This window comes from Bos grunniens, chromosome 9 (assembly GCF_055505025.1).
Source record: "Bos grunniens cultivar Pamir isolate PY7600 chromosome 9, Bosgru_T2T1.0, whole genome shotgun sequence".
In the NCBI taxonomy this organism is placed as follows: domain Eukaryota; kingdom Metazoa; phylum Chordata; class Mammalia; order Artiodactyla; family Bovidae; genus Bos; species Bos grunniens.
Window position 1 is genome coordinate 74,079,517 of NC_141173.1, and position 16,519 is coordinate 74,096,035.

At 39.5% G+C, this 16,519-nt stretch overlaps 1 protein-coding gene across 9 annotated transcripts in view; it reads right to left on the minus strand.

The window, feature by feature from the left end:
• The window catches only part of HBS1L (HBS1 like translational GTPase), an 85,880-nt gene extending 74,175 nt beyond the window's left edge, over nucleotides 1-11,705 (minus strand). For all 9 annotated transcript variants that reach the window (XR_015132419.1, XR_015132420.1, XR_015132418.1 and 6 more), the window contains exons 1-2: nucleotides 11,547-11,705; nucleotides 5,920-5,985 (exon numbers count right to left, since the gene is read on the minus strand). Coding sequence is in view for 5 of the 9 variants with exons in the window: in XM_086316566.1 (XP_086172692.1) it covers nucleotides 5,920-5,985; nucleotides 11,547-11,589 (109 nt within the window). In the remaining 4 variants the exon portion in view is untranslated. The remainder of the gene's footprint in view (nucleotides 1-5,919; nucleotides 5,986-11,546) is intronic.
• Nucleotides 11,706-16,519: the final 4,814 nt, after the last annotated feature.

Here is a 16,519-nt window from a genome sequence, read left to right on the forward strand (position 1 = left end):
TCCTAACCACTTCCCATTTGGAGCTGATTCAAATTGATGTTTGCTCAAATAAACTCTGAAAAAAAAATGTCAGTATGCCTCAGTTTATCTTTTAACACTTCTAATTATATTAGTTGAAACAAGATTAATAATTGTAAAGTTCTATTTATAGGCTCTTTTTGCTATCCCTTTTTTGCTATCTTTTTGCAGCTCCCTAACGTAAGTTAAATATTCAGCATCAAAGCAATATTCAGTCAATCTTTCTAAAGAAAAAAAAAGTTATAACATTTAGAAATCATCTTACCATCAAGAAAACTGTATTTAGTAGAATTTTTAAAAATATATGATAAATTTTAGAGAAATTCCTATTAATTGATAAAGTCATTCAATTACCAGAATTCATTAGACCATGAATAAAATCATTTCTTCAATGAATGACATTAGCTGCTTCTTTAAGAACAGAAAGTATCCTTCTAAAAACTATTCCTTTTTAATTGAAAATTCCTGGGAAGAATACACCACTAAAGAGGAATATTAATCATCTGATCTGATATTACTGATTTAATTTAGTAAAATTTAGAAAATTTTAAAAACCTAAACCATGCGCTTTTGTTAAAAATACCAGTTTGTCACAGAAGAAAGTCAAAACTATTTAACTATCTCCTGCTCTAATAAAGCCGATTTCACTTCCTGGAGCATACAAAGGTAACTCTCAAATAGTCAGACTGTCCTGAATATGAACCATACACAATACACATATCAAGAGCTGTGAGAGATAAGGGATAAACTATGACCTCAAGAAAGGTAGGTCACAAAAGCAAATCTCAGAAAAACACCTTCAGAATGCCTGATCCTTGTGTAGTGATGGCTCATTACTCAAGATTAAGAATGATTTAGTTAAACAATTCTAGATAAATGAATGCATTAATCTGCAATATGAAGATGTTTTTCAGTAGTCTCTCCCTCCATGAAGCTTTCCTGTGCAAGTCATAGTCAACCAACTTCCAAGTCCAGTAGTCTTTAGCTCCTGTAGAATCTATTTCCAAATCCTCTGCTATCACCTCTATCCTAAACAAACAGTTTTCAAAGCAGTACCTGTGCCCCACTGAATATGAGATGGAGCCAAGAATTACTTTTCTAACAAATTCTCAAGTGGTGCAAATGGCACATGGACCACATTTTGAGAACACTGTCTTGAGATATTTCTTCTAGATTAGTATAATAGTCTCCTAACTAACTATTCTAAGTACACCCACTTAGGTACCACCTTTAATCCAGTCTCTACAGCATATATTAAAAAAAAACAAAAACAAAAAACTCAAATCTAATCACCACACCCATATTATCATCAGTCTCATGAACATGCCATGATCTTTACTTCATTCATAGTACTAACTAGTGCTACCAGACACTACTTCATCACCTAGACAACTGATTATGATGAACTGTAGGCACCCCAAAAGGTTAACCCACAGAGTTGGTTTTTTTTTTAACACATTGCAAATGACAAGGGCTTGTGAGACTCCTCAGAAAAACTGAAATTTCTTTCATCCCTAATCTCAACAAAATATGGCATTTTTGAATCACTGAATAATAAGGCTGACTAATCAGAGCCCTTCCTCTCTTTCTTCAGTGTTACATCATTATCAGTCACAATTTTGTTAGGAGATAGAAATTGCACTGGTTATTTTGCCAGAGAGATTTTAATATAAAAAGTTACCTAGGTATTAGAGAACACACTAATTAAGCCACCTCTCCACTTCTAAGCCAGTCTTCTTTGCTTTGTGATGCTGAGGCTGAAGTCTCTGCAAAGCACATTTCTTCAGACAGCTGGTTCCCTTTTAGGATCAGCCAACAGGGAGGTAATAAAAGGAGACTAGGCCAGAAGAGGAACACAAATGTTCCTTTCCTTTTTGCTTCTTCTCTAGTTACCATCACCCCAGCAACATTTCATCTTGCCAAAATCATTTGTTCCAGTAATCATAATATCAGTTTTTCCAAAATTCCCAGAACCAATTACAACCATGACCAGACTGCTGGATAGAATGCCCTCTTTAAAGGCTGAACCTCAGCTTCCCAGTGTCCCTACAGAGTATCTCTATACCAACCACACAACATTCCCCTTCTCAGGTCTGAGCCCCAGCTCCACAGTCCCTTCTCTTAACTTCAATGGCAAAGCAACAAGGCAGAATCTTCCTGTCACACCCCTAGGTCCTAGCTCCAAGGAGCCCCCACAAGGTTCTAAGAGGTTGGTTCCAACCCTGTCTGCTGATTCCCCTAGGAACTAGAAATGATAAATGCTTCCTGAAGTTACTACCTCCTTGATCTTTTGGTTTGCATTTTGTGTTCTCTAACACCTAGTTAACTTTTTATACTAAAATCTCTCTGGCAAAATAACCAGTGCAATTTCTATCTCCTAACAAAATCGTGACTGATAACGGTATAACATTGAAGAAAGAGAGGAAGGGCTCTGATTAGTCAGCCTAAAAGAGCAAAGTACCCATAAAGAGCTAGATGCATTACAGAGTAATAAGTAACAGGACAAGAGATGTAAGGCAGAGTAGGGGTGCTAAGACAACTTCCAAGGCCCCTATCCTATGCCTTTGTGAAAAAGAAGAAATTCTAAAAAGTCAGAAGGGACGTATTTAGTCTTCAGAAGCTATGAAGAGGCTTAAAGCAGGGAAAGGTTTATAAGACAGTTCAACAGACTGTAAGGTATTAAAGACAAGGCAGACTGATAGAAATTTAAATTACTATATTAAACCTTCAATTTGTGGAAAATGAGTTCTATGAGTTTATTTATGCTGTTCCTAACCATATTTAATTGGACCCACTTTTATGACATAGTAAAATTCAGCAGAGCATTTTAACCAGTTGTTTATAGAGTAGGATAAAATTTGAAGATAAATGCACTGTTAGAAGGATTAGTAAGAAAAAGGTCTGGATCAAAGACACTGTCTCTGCCGCCAACACAGGAAATGCTTTCATTATATGATTGCAAAGAAGTTTTTCAGCAAGAGACAAAAGGTGCAGCTCTGATGTAGAATCCTACAGGAATTTGAACTCTAAATCATTTTGCGGCTCCATCAGAAGTTTAAACTATGTACTGGGTTTATTTACAGTAGATAAAATACTGTATGAAGGGAAGTCTATGCATAACTTGTGTTTTAATATTCAAGATTTTCCTGGACATAAAACTGCTTTCTGTCTTTAGAAGTTTAGATTTTCATTACTGACTAAATTATCATTTTAGTCAATTTAGATTAATTGCATACTGCAAAGAATACTGGAAAACCATAGTTTTGAGAGTTTTCTTCAAATTGTATAAAGCCTAATGAAGGAATCAAAACTTTAAATTCTATTCATAAGTAATGAAATTATTTTATGTGCTTTTAAAGTTAACAATATGCTATTTAGGTTGGTCATAACTTTTCTTTCAAGGAGTGTCTTTTAATTTCATGGCTGCATTCACCATCTGCAGTGATTTTGGAGCCCCAAAAAATAAAAGTCTGACACTATTTCCACTGTTTCCCCATCTATGTCCCATGAAGTGATAGGACCAAATGCCATGATCTTAGTTTTCTGAATGTTGAGCTTTAAGCCAACTTTTTCACTCTCCTCTTTCACTTTCATCAAGAGGCTTTTTAGTTCCTCTTCACTTTCTGCCATAAGGGTGGTGTCATCTGCACATCTGAGGTTATTGAGATTTCTCCTGGCAATCTTGATTCCAGCTTGTGCTTCTTCCAGTCCAGCGTTTCTCATGATGTACTCTGCATATAAGTTAAATAAGCAGGGTGACAATATACAGCCTTGACGGACTCCTTTTCCTATTTGGAACCAATCTGTTGCTCCATGTCCAGTTCTAACTGTTGCTTCCTGACCTACATACAGATTTCTCAAGAGGCAGATCAGGTGGTCTGGTATTCCCATCTCTTTCAGAATTTTCCACAGTTTATTGTGATGCACACAGTCAAAGGCTTTGGCATAGTCAATAAAGCAGAAATAGATATTTTTCTGGAACTCTCTTGCTTTTTCCATGATCCAGTGGATGATGGCAATTTGATCTCTGGTTCCTCTGCCTTTTCTAAAACCAGCCTGAACATCTGAAGTTCACGGTTCATGTATTGCTGAAGCCTGGCTTGAGAATTTTGAGCATTACTTTACTAGCATGAAGATGAGTGCAGTTGTGAGGTAGTTTGAGCATTCTTTGGCATTCTTTTCTTTGGGATTGGAATGAAAACTGACCTTTTCCAGTCCTGTGGCCACTGCTGAGTTTTCCAAATTTGCTGGCATATTGAGTGCAGCACTTTCACAGCATCATCTTTCAGAATTGGAAATCGCTCAACTGGAATTCCATCACCTCCAATAGCTTTATTCGTAGTGATGCTTTCTAAGGCCCGCTTGACTTCACATTCCAGGATGTCTAGCTCTAGGTGAGTGATCATACCATCGTGATTACCTTGGTCGTGAAGATCTTTTTTGTACAGTTCTTCTGTGTATTCTTGCCACCTCTTCTTAATATCTTCTGCTTCTGTTAGGTCCACACTATTTCTGTCCTTTATTGAGCCCATCTTTGCATGAAATGTTCCCTTGGTATCTCTAATTTTCTTGAAGAGATCTCTAGTCTTTCCCATTCTGTTGTTTTCCTCTGTTTCTTTGCATTGATCGCTGAGGAAGGCTTTCTTATCTCTCCTTGCTATTCTTTGGAACTCTGCATTCAGATGCTTTTATCTTTCCTTTTCTCCTTTGCTTTTCGCTTCTCTTCTTTTCACAGCTATTTGTAAGGCTTCCCCAGACAGCCATTTTGCTTTTTTGCATTTCTTTTCCACGGGGATGCTCTTGATCCCTGTCTCCTGTACAATGTCATGAAATTCCGTCCATAGTTCATCAGGCACTCTATCAGATCTAGTCCCTTAAATCTATTTCTCACTTCCACTGAATAATCATAAAGAATTTGATTTAGGTCATACCTGAATGGTCTAATGGTCATCCCTACTTTCTTCAATTTAAGTCTGAATTTGGCAATAAGGAGTTCATGATCTGAGCCACAGTCAGCTCCTGGTCTTGTTTTTGCTGACTGTATAGAGCTTCTCCATGTTTGGCTGCAAAGAATATAATCAATTCTGATTTCGGTGTTGACCATCTGGTGATGTCCATGTGTAGAGTCTTCTGTGTGTTTAGAAGAGGGTGTTTGCTATGACCAGTGCGTTCTCTTGGCAAAACTCTATTAGCCTTTGCCCTGCTTCATTCCGTATTCCATGAAATTAAAAGATACTTACTCCTCAGAAGGAAAGTTATGACCAACTTAGATAGCATATTAAAAAGCAGAGACATTACTCTGCCAACAAAGGTCCATCTAGTCAAGGCTATGGTTTTTCCAGTGGTCATGTATGGATGTGAGAGTTGGACTGTGAAGAAAGCTGAGCACCAAAGAATTGATGCTTTTGAACTGTGGTGTTGGAAAAGACTCTTGAGAGTCTCTTGGACTGCAAGGAGATCCAACCAGTCCATTCTAAAGGAAATCACTCCTGGGTGTTCATTGGAAGGACTGATGCTAAAGCTGAAATTCTAATACTTTGGCCACCTCATATGAAGAGTTGACTCACTGGAAAAAACCCTGATGCTGGGAGGGTTGAGGGCAGGAGGAGAAGGGGACGACAGAGGATGAGATGGCTGGATGGCATCACCGACTTGATGAACATGAGTTTGGGTGAACTCCGGGAGGTGGTGATGGACAGGGAGGCATGGCGTGCTGCGATTCGTGGGGTCACAAAGAGTCCGACACGACTGAGCAACTGAACTAAACTTAACTGAACGTTAACAATTATCTTTCTAAATGGTACATATTATAGTCTTCTGGAACACACTAGTTCTAGAATGACAATGATACTTACTTAACATCTTTAAATAATAAAAATCAAATTTTTTTTTAAAACTCACCTGTTGATGGTGAAATACAATAATCATCCTCTACAGACTGGCCATAGAGGTCATCATCTTCAAAATCTAAAATAAAAATATAAGAGATAAAAGTATTTACAAGTTTGTTTTCTATTCTTAGTTATTAATGAGGAAGCATCTGAATTCTCTCCAAAATAAATTACTGTTCACCTAAATTAAAGGAACTTACAATGTCTACTTTTCTCAAAACAATTCCAAAAATTGTACCAAAAGCAGGTATTAAATGACTTTACATATTTAAAAGACATACATGTTTTTAGATTTTTAATTGACAAAAATCTGAAATAAGCCAACCATCCATTTTTCTCACCAAGTTCCTGCTCTAAGCAAAGCATTTATTTTTCATACAACTGACTAATGCAGGGTATACAATCAGACCACAAAGGCAGTTTCTCTTCATATAAGGCTAGGCAATGTACAAAACCCAGCTTATCCTAAACTCCTCTCTGCTCTAGCTGATTGGTCTTTTTTCCTACTGATTATAATATGGTCTTTGCCTAGGTTTTCCTAAGGCTGTTTCCTTCTCCCACTTAAGGTTCCAGTTCAAACATCAGCTATTTGTAGAAGTCTTCCCTGACCACTCTGGGTAAAGCAGCAAGCCTCTCCCCTACTGTTTTTATTCCCTAGCACTCTCCTCTAATTGAATGTCTTCAAAGAACCATACCTGGTTCACTCCATGAGACTATAAGTTCCTTCAGGGCAAGACTCTCTAGACAACTACATGACACAGGTCTGACATAAATTAATATCTGACATAAATTAATACTTGCTTTATTATAAATTAATGAATCAAACAATATATTAACTAAAAGTCCATAAGGAACATAAATATGTTTACCTAAGTGTATTTAGTCACTTGACAAATACTAACACTGTGAAGGGGCTATTAGAGACATTTGGGGTGCAAGACTGAGTGACAAGTACATTCTCAGATCTCTACAAACCTAAAATGTAAGAGGAAGACAGACAAGAAACCAGGTGATTACAAAACTGTATAACAAAGTGTTTGACACATGATAAAGAATGACTCTGAAACACACATAAGAACAACAAAAACAGAAGTGGGAGCAGGGTGGCTAGGGAAAGATCCCCAGGAATATCATGCTGTGAACCAATTCTGAAGGAAAGTTAGCTAATTTCTGAGGGTACTCATGTAGCAGCAGCAAGAACTACATGGTCAAAGGCTGAGACCAAATACTTATGACAAATAAAAATTACATAAATGTTATTATTCAATAAAAACATATAACATCCAATAACATTAATAATTTATTAAATTATTAAACAATAATCACCATCCTGAATTAATAAAAATTATTACCAAATAAATGAGAAGCCAGTCACAAAAAACTTGGATATTAAAGAAAACAATTTCTTTTTATATTGGGTCAGTTTTTTTAACACTGAAATGGACCCTGAAATTGTTACAATTATCAAAAGATAAAGAGAATCCTTTCCTATGATCTCTGTAAAGTGGTTCTTTTCCTCAACAATATTCTGGAGTATTTACTGCATAAAAAGCACTGTGCTGGCTACTGGAGTAAATTATAAAATATAGGCTTTGCCTTCCCGGGATTTTTATTAATTAATGGGTGAGACCAGAGATCTCTTCAAGAAAATTAGAGATACCAAGGGAACATTTCATGCAAAGGTCGGCACAATTAAGGACAGAAATGGTATGGACCTAACAGAAGCAGAAGATATTAAGAAGAGGTAGCAAGAAGAGGTAGCAAGAATACACAGAACCACACAAAAAAGATCTTCATGACCCAGATAATCACAATGGTGTGATCACTCACCTAGAGCCAGACATCCTGGAATGAAGTCAAGTGGGCCTTAGAAAGCATCACTAGGAACAAAGAGGAGGTGATGGAATTCCAGTTGAGCTATTTCAAATCCTCAGATGATGGTGTTAAAGTGCTGCACTCAGTATGCCAACAAATTTGGAAAACTCAGCAGTGGCCATAGAACTGGAAAAGGTCAGTTTTCATTGCAATCCCAAAGAAGGGCAATGTCAAAGAATGCTCAAACTACCGCACAATTGCACTCATCTCACACGCTAGCAAAGTAATGCTCAAGATTCTCCAAGTCAGGCTTCAAGAGTAGGTGAACAGTGAACTTCCAGATGTTCATGCTGGATTGAGAAAAGGCAGAGGAACCAGATATCAAATTGCCAACATCCGCTGGATCATAGAAAAAGCAAGGGAATTCCAGAAAAACATCTATTTCTGCTTTCACTATTCCAAAACATTTGATGGTGTATATCACAACAAACTGTGGAAAATTCTCAAAGCGATGAGAATACCAGACCAACTGACCTGCCTCCTGAAAAATCTGTATGCAAGTCAAGAAGCAACAGTTAGAACTGGACATGGAACAACAGACTGGTTTCAAACTGGGAAGGGAGTACGTCAAGGCTGTATATCATCACCCTGCTTATTTAACTTATATGCAGGGTACATCATGCGAAATGCTGGCCTGGATATAGCACAAAAAACTGGAATCAAGATTGCCGGGAGAAACATCAATAACCTCAGATATGCAGATGACACCACCCTTATGGCAGAAAGTGAAGAGGAACTAAAGAGCCTCTTGATGAAAGTCAAAGAGGAGAGTGAAACAGCTGGCTTAAAACTCAACATTCAAAAAACTAAGATCAGGGCATCCAGTCCCATCACTTCGTGGCAAACAGATGGGAAAACAATGGAAACAATGAAAGACTATTTTCTTCGGCTCCAAAATCACTGCAGATGGTGACTGCAGCCATGAAATTAAAAGACTTGCTTGCTCCTTGTATGAAAAGCTATGACCAACCTAGATAGCATATTAAAAAGTAGAGACATTACTTTGCCAACAAAAGTCCATCTAGTCAAAGCTATGGTTTTTCCAGTAGCCATGTATGGATGTGAGAGATGGACTGTGAAGAAAGCTGAGCACAGAAGAATTGATGCTTTTGAACTGTGGTGTTGGAGAAGACTCTTGAGAGTCCCTTGGACTGCAAAGAGATCAAACCAGTCCATCCTAAAGGAAATAAGTCCTGAAACTCCAACACTTTAGCCACCTGATTCAAAGAACTAATTCACTGTAAAAGACCCTGATGCTGGGAAAGACTGAAGGCAGGAGGAGAAGGAAATGACATAGGATGAGATGGTTAGATGGCATCACCAACTCAATGGACATGAGTGTGAGCAAGCTCCAGGGGTTGGCAATGGATAGGGAAGCCTGGCGTGCTGCAGTCCATGAGGTCGCAAAGAGCTGGACACGACTGAATGACTGAACTGACTGACTGAGGCAGTCATGTAAAGTACTACCCATATAACAGAGGAGAACAAAATCAAAGTTAAGTAGAGGAACCTATAAGTTTGGGAGCACAAAATCTCTGTAATGAAGTTACAGTACTTTTGAGAATTCTTAAATTATTATCTGAGAGAAGAGAAAGCTTAACACGGAAGATGAGAAATAAACCAGACACTTAAAGTAAGTAGAACTTTTATAAACAAAAAAGGGGATGAACCTCTGATGCTATAGGAACAGCTTGGTTATGATGTCAACAACTGTTCCAAATAATCTGACAACCAACCACCTGATCTGGGATCTCTAAGGTGAGAAGATACTTGGCACTCACTCCCTCCAGTCAAGCACCTCCTTCAGGATGCCTTCCTTCACACGTAAGTTCTGCTGAACTCTTCCCATTCATTCTCAACAGTGTAATCACTTAAGTAGCTCCCACAGCACTTTATAAGCACACTGTGTAGCATTTCATAATCATCTGCTACTCGTGTATTTTCCACTTTAGACTCTCTCAAATGTCTTACTGTTGGTCCCCAAAACTCTTTAACAGTTTTCTAAGCACTCAGTTAATGTTGATTGAGGACACAATATCTATTAAAGAAATGAACAACTGTGATGACCTAGAGGGGTGGAATGGGAGGAAGGGAGAGAGGCTCAAGAGGGAGGGAATATATCTAATGACTGATTGGCATTGTTGTACAATAGAAACTCACACAACAGTTCAGTTCAGTCGCTCTGTCGTGTCCGACTCTTTGCGACCCCATGAACCGCAGCATCCCAGGACTCCATCATCAACTCCTGGAGTCCACCCAAACCCATGTCCATTGAGTCGGTAATGCCATCCAACCATCTCATCCTCTGTCCTCCCCTTCTCCTCCTACCCTCAATCTTTCCCAGCATCAGGGTCTTTTCAAATGAATCAGCTCTTCACATCAGGTGGCCAAAGTATTGGAGTTTCAGCTTCATCATCAGTCCTTCCAATGAACACCCAGGACTGATCTCTTATATATAATGACTGATTGGCATTGATGTATGATAGAAACCAACACAACACTGTAAAGCAATTTTTCACCAATTAAAAAAAATTGTAAAAAGAAATGAATAAGTAGTAATGAGGCCTATTCATATCTTTTACAATGTATTTGCAAAAATATCTCCCAGGCTAAAGTCATTTCTCAGGTAACAGTGCTCCACAGGCAACACTTAACATCCACTGCAATATTTAAAAAGACTTCTTAAGTGATCCCCAGGAACCTCACATGTGCCAGGTTGACTGGATCACCGTCTGGAAATGTAGCACAGGGTATTAGCCTCCCTCCACTATGATTAGCATAGTGATGTTCTAAAATAATTTGCTTGGAATGCTAATAACGATTGCCAATATACTAAGCATGCTTCACACTCTGTACTCAGCAAAGTGATTGCTCTTTATTCGTTTGCATTCCTTCATATTTATAATTTTAGCTTTTATGATGCTAGGTGATGCTGGTAACTATCCACTGCCTAGAAATGTTTGTCCCAAACTAATTATCTTTTTAAACTCCTGGACAACTTTCACATTTTTTCCCCTTTACTTCACTTTTAAAATCAGCAAGTCCTTTCCAAAACCTCCTTTCTTCCAATGCTACTTTTTCCCCTCTAAAGTATATTTATATTGAGCATGACCAACCAAGAATTAAATACATGCGTCAAAATCTGATCAACTTACTCTCTGGGCCTTTTTAATACGTATTTTCTTCTACCATCTCCTAAGTTTTCAATTTAATTTGAAAAGCATAAAAAATAAGTTAGCTAACTCAAGCTAGATTCTGCACCAAGTGTATATGAACACATACACAAGATTTACCAAGTAAATCTGACAGTTACAGCAGAACAGCTGAATATAAGCATTAAGTCAATCCGGGTTCTACAAATAACAGTCTCATGGGCACTTCTGAAAGAAGGGTCGAGAGGAGCTACATAAAGCCATGTAACCGACCTGGGAGAAAACAATGGGGGTGGTGATAATGCTTACGTGTGTTAGTATCACCGAATCCCAGCCTCTTCAAACGTCCTTCCCAAATGAGGCCCAGCAGCACCTCCCCTGCCCCAAATAAAATTAATCCCAGAGGACAAAAACCACGACTTAAAAGAACGCCATGTAACAACGCCATTCGCTAGCACTCAGACGTCCTGTAACGTTCTCCAAATAAGCCTCCTCTGAACTCCAGCCTGGCACCACTGACGAGAAGCTAACATATGGAAGGTGGTGCCAACCGTCTGCGAGCCCGGTCTGAAAGGTGAAGATAACGTCCTGGCATGATCCTACCACTTACCTTCATCGTAGTTATAACCTCGGACATTCCGATGCCGGGCCATGACAGCGGAGAGGGCGTTTGCCACAGCCCCTTACAAACCACCGGCTCAGATACTGGTAACACGCCAACTGCGGCCCCAAATACACCTATACGCCATCTTGGCTTCCCGCAGGCCACAGCCCCTACGCATGCGCGGCGTCTTATCTGAGTACGGCAACCTCTCAGGGTCAGCCGCCTCCCCGAGGACGCGTGCGTACTACTGGAACTCAAGGGAGGGGTAGGTTTCGGCGTGGCCCCGCCCACAGATAGCTTGATTGACGGGACTTTCGAAAGAGAAGAAGTCCACTACGGATAGTTCGTTGTTTTGAACCGTGTATTTCGTCCGGGATTCTTTCACCTACACCAGCGTTCCCAATTATTTTCCAAATTTGACTTCTGATAATTTAGTAAAAGATGACTGTGTGCTCAATAAGAGCAGAAACCTTGTCTTATCCAACTTTCATCTTTGGGGCCTATTTAGGCTCTGATAGGAGTTAACAAACTTTGGGTTTGGTATAGGAATTAGTTAAAACTTTAAAGACGAAAAAGACTCTAATTAAACGGCTGTATTTTCATTGATAAGCTAGCTATGATAGGTCACCATGCATTTGTATATGTAATTCGTGTTTTCATGTATATGCCCCAGTCTGCATTAATACTTCTTATGAACAGCTATCTGTCTTTAGCTTTGGATGGAAAGGATTATCATCAGCGTCATAAAGGATGTATTGACCGTTCATTGAACACAGTTACATGCTGAGTATTCAGTATAGCTTTAAGACAGGCACTGGCCTTAAATGGTGATGAATGTTACTAATGAACAAATCTATAACCTATTATTAAATGTCATTTCTTAGATTACAAAATGAACAATGCTATGTGAAAAACCAACCTCTTTATTATACTGAAGAACTACACTTAGTTTTTGAACTGGTGATACTTTACATTAAATTATAGAAATAAAAAGCTTATTTTCAGCTTTTTATTATCCATAACTGAGAGAGAAAAGAATGATACAAATTCAATTCATATTTGAAAGTGGCTTGAACAGTAATTTTTACATGTGTTTGACAGTGTCTATCAAATCTTTCAGTTCAGTTCAGTCGCTTAATCATGTCCGACTCTTTGCGACCTCATGAATCTCAGCATGCCAGGCCACCCTGTCCATCACCAACTCCCAGAGTTCACCCAAACTCATGTCCATTGAGTTGGTGATGCCATCCAGCCATCTCATTCTCTGTGGTCCCCTTCTCCTGCCCCCAATCCCTCCCAGCATCATGGTCCTTTCCAATGAGTCAACTCTTTGCAAGAGGTGGCCGAAGTATTGGAGTTTCAGCTTTAGCATCAGTCCTTCCAAAGAACACCCAGGCCTGATCTCCTTTAGAATAGACTGGTTGGATCTCCTTGCAGTCCAAGGGACTCAAGAATCTTTTCCAACACAACAGTTCAAAAGCATCAATTCTTTGGCACTCAGCTTTCTTCACAGTCCAACTCTCATATCCATACATGACCGCTGGAAAAACCATTGCCTTGACTAGACGGACCTTTGTTGGCAGAGTAATGTCTCTGCTTTTGAATATGCTATCTAGGTTGGTCATAACTTTCCTTCCAAGGAGTAAGCGTCTTTTAATTTCATGGCTACAGTCACTATCTGCAGTGATTTGGGAGCCCAAAAAAATAAAGTCTGACTCTGTTTCCACTGTTTCCCCATCTAATTCCCGGAAGTGATGGGACCGGATGCCATGATCTTAGTTTTCTGAATGTTGAGCTTTAAGCCAACTTTTTCACTCTCCTCTTTCACTTTCATCAAGAGGCTCTTTAGTTCTTCTTCACTTTCTGCCATAAGGGTGGTGTCATCTGCATATCTGAAGCTATTGATATTTCTCCCAGCTATCTTGATTCCAGCTTGTGCTTCCTCAGGCCCAGTGTTTCTCATGATGTGCTCTGCATAGAAGTTAAATAAGCAGGGTGACAATATACAGCCTTGACGTACTCCTTTCCCAATTTGGAACCAGTCTGTTGTTCCATTTCCAATTCTAACTGTTGCTTCCTGACCTGCATACAAATTTCTCAAGAGGCAGGTCAGGTGGTCTGGTATTCCCATCTGTTTCAGAATTTTCCACAGTTTATTGTGATCCACACAGTCAAAGGCTTTGACATAGTTAATAAAGCAGAAATAGATGTTTTTCTGGAACTCTCTTGTTTTTCGATGATCCAGCAGATGTTGGCAATTTGATTTCTGGTTCCTCTGCCTTTTCTAAAACCAGCTTGAACATTTAGAAGTTGACGGTTCACGCACTGCTGAAGCCTAACTTGGAGAATTTTGAGCCTTACTTTACTAGCGTGTGAGATGAGTGCAATTGTGTGGTAGTTTGAGCATTCTTTGGCATTCTTTTCTTTGGGATTGAAATGAAAACTGACCTTTTCCAGTCCTGCGGCCACTGCTGAGTTTTCCAAATTTGCTGGCATATTGAGTGCAGCACTTTCACAGCATCATCTTCCAGGATTTGAAATCGCTCAACTGGAATTCATCACCTCCACTAGCTTTGTTCATAGTGATGCTTTCTAAGGCCCACTTGACTTCACATTCCAGGATGTCTGGCTCTAGGTGAGTGATCACACAATCGTGATTATCTAGGTCGTGAAGATCTTTTTTGTACAGTTCTTCTGTGTATTCTTGCCACCTCTACTTAATATCTTCTGCTTCTGTTAGGTCCATACCATTTTTTGTCCTTTATCGAGCCCATCTTTGCATGAAATGTTCCCTTGGTATCTCTAATTTTCTTGAAGAGATCTCTAGTCTTTCCCATTCTGTTGTTTTCCTCTATTTCTTTGCATTGATCACTGAGGAAGGCTTTATCTCTCCTTGCTATTCTTTGGAACTCTGCATTCAGATGCTTTTATCTTTCCTTTTCTCCTTTGCTTTTCGCTTCTCTTCTTTTCACAGCTATTTGTAAGGCCTCCCCAGACAGCCATTTTGCTTTTTTGCATTTCTTTTCCATGGGGATGTTCTTGATCCCTGTCTCCTGCACAATGTCACGAACTTCCATCCATAGTTCATCAGGCACTCTATCAGATCTAGTCCCTTAAATCTATTTCTCACTTCCACTGTATAATCATAAGGGGTTTGATTTAGGTCATATCTGAATGGTCTAGTGGTTTTTCCTTACTTTCTTCAATTTCAGTCTGAATTTGGCAATAAGGAGTTCATGATCTGAGCCACAGTCAGCTTCTGGTCTTGTTTTTGCTGACTGTATAGAGCTTCTCCATGTTTGGCTGCAAAGAATATAATCAATGTGATTTCACTATTGACCATCTGATGATGTCCATGTGTAGAGTCTTCTCTTGTGTTGTTGGAAGAGGGTGTTTGCTATGACCAGTGCGTTCTCTTGACAAAACTCTATTAGCCTTTGCCCTGCTTCATTCTGTACTCCAAGGCCAAATTTCCCTGTTACCCCAGGTGTTTCTTGACTTCCTACTTTTGCATTCCAGTCCCCTATAATGAAAAGGACATCTTTTTGGGGTATTAGTTCTAAAAGGTCTGGTAGGTCTTCAGAGAACCGTTCAAGTTCAGCTTCTTCAGCATTACTGGTTTGGGCATAGACTTGGATTACTGTGATATTGAATGGTTTGCCCTGGAAATGAACAAAGATCATTCTGTCATTTTTGAGATTGCATCCAAGTACTGCATTTCAGACTCTTTTGTTGACCATGATGGCTACTCCATTTCTTCTAAGAGATTCCTGCCCACAGTAGTAGATATAATGGTCATCTGAGTTAAATTCACCCATTCCAGTCCATTTTAGTTCGCTGATTCCCAGAATGTCGACGTTCACTCTTGCCATCCCCTGTTTGACCACTTCCAATTTGCCTTGATTCATGGACCTAATATTCCAGGTTCCTATGCAATATTGCTCTTCACAGCATCGGACCTTGCTTCTATCACCAGTCACATCCACAACTGGGTATTGTTTTTGCTTTGGTTCCATCCCTTCTTTCTTTCTGGAGTTATTTGTCCACTGATCTTCAGTAGCATATTGGGCACCTACCGACCAGGGGAGTTCCTCTTATAGTATCCTATCATTTTGCCTTTTCATATTGTTCATGGGGTTCTCAAGGCAACAATACTGAAGTGGTTTGCCTTTCCCTTCTCCAGTGGACCACATTCTGTCAGACCTCTCCACCATGACCTGCCCATCTTGGGTGTCCCCACATGGCATGGTTTAGTTTCATTGAGTTAGACAAGGTTGTGATCCGTGTGATTAGATTGACAAGTTTTCTGTGATTATGGTTTGTTTGTCTGCCCTCTGATGCCTCTCGCAACACCTGCCGTCTTACTTGGGTTTCTCTTACCTTGGACCTGGGGTATCTCTTCACGGCTGCTCAAGCAAAGCACAGCTGCTGCTCCTTACCTTGGACGAGGGGTATCTCCTCACAGCCACCCCTCCTGACCTTGAACGTGGAGTAGCTCCTCTCCGATGTTTCAGTAAGTTTATAAAACCCATTTCAGCATCAACTCCTGGTATGGGAAGGACTCTTTTTTCATAAGCAAATTTTATGATGTGCTTTTAAGTGGAAAGGAAAAAGTCTGAGAGCTTTTCTTGGTGTTTCTCAAGTTACTTCAACTCAAAGTAATCAATATACCAAAGAATATTTTTGGGTGACATGCTCTGAACTCCTTTGGTACTCAGTAAATGCTAGTTCTTTACACCACTAATTAGAATGCTTTATATCTGCTTCTTCAACACCCTAATGTCTGGCACTTTGAATGTTTGCCAAATAAAATTATGAATTTTGGAGAAGGCAATGACACCCCACTCCAGTACTGTTGCCTGGAAAATTCCATGGATGGAGGAGCCTGGTGGGCTGCAGTCCATGGGGTTGCTAAGCGTCAGACACAACTGAGCGACTTCACTTATCACTTTCATGCATTGGAGAAGGAAATGGCAACC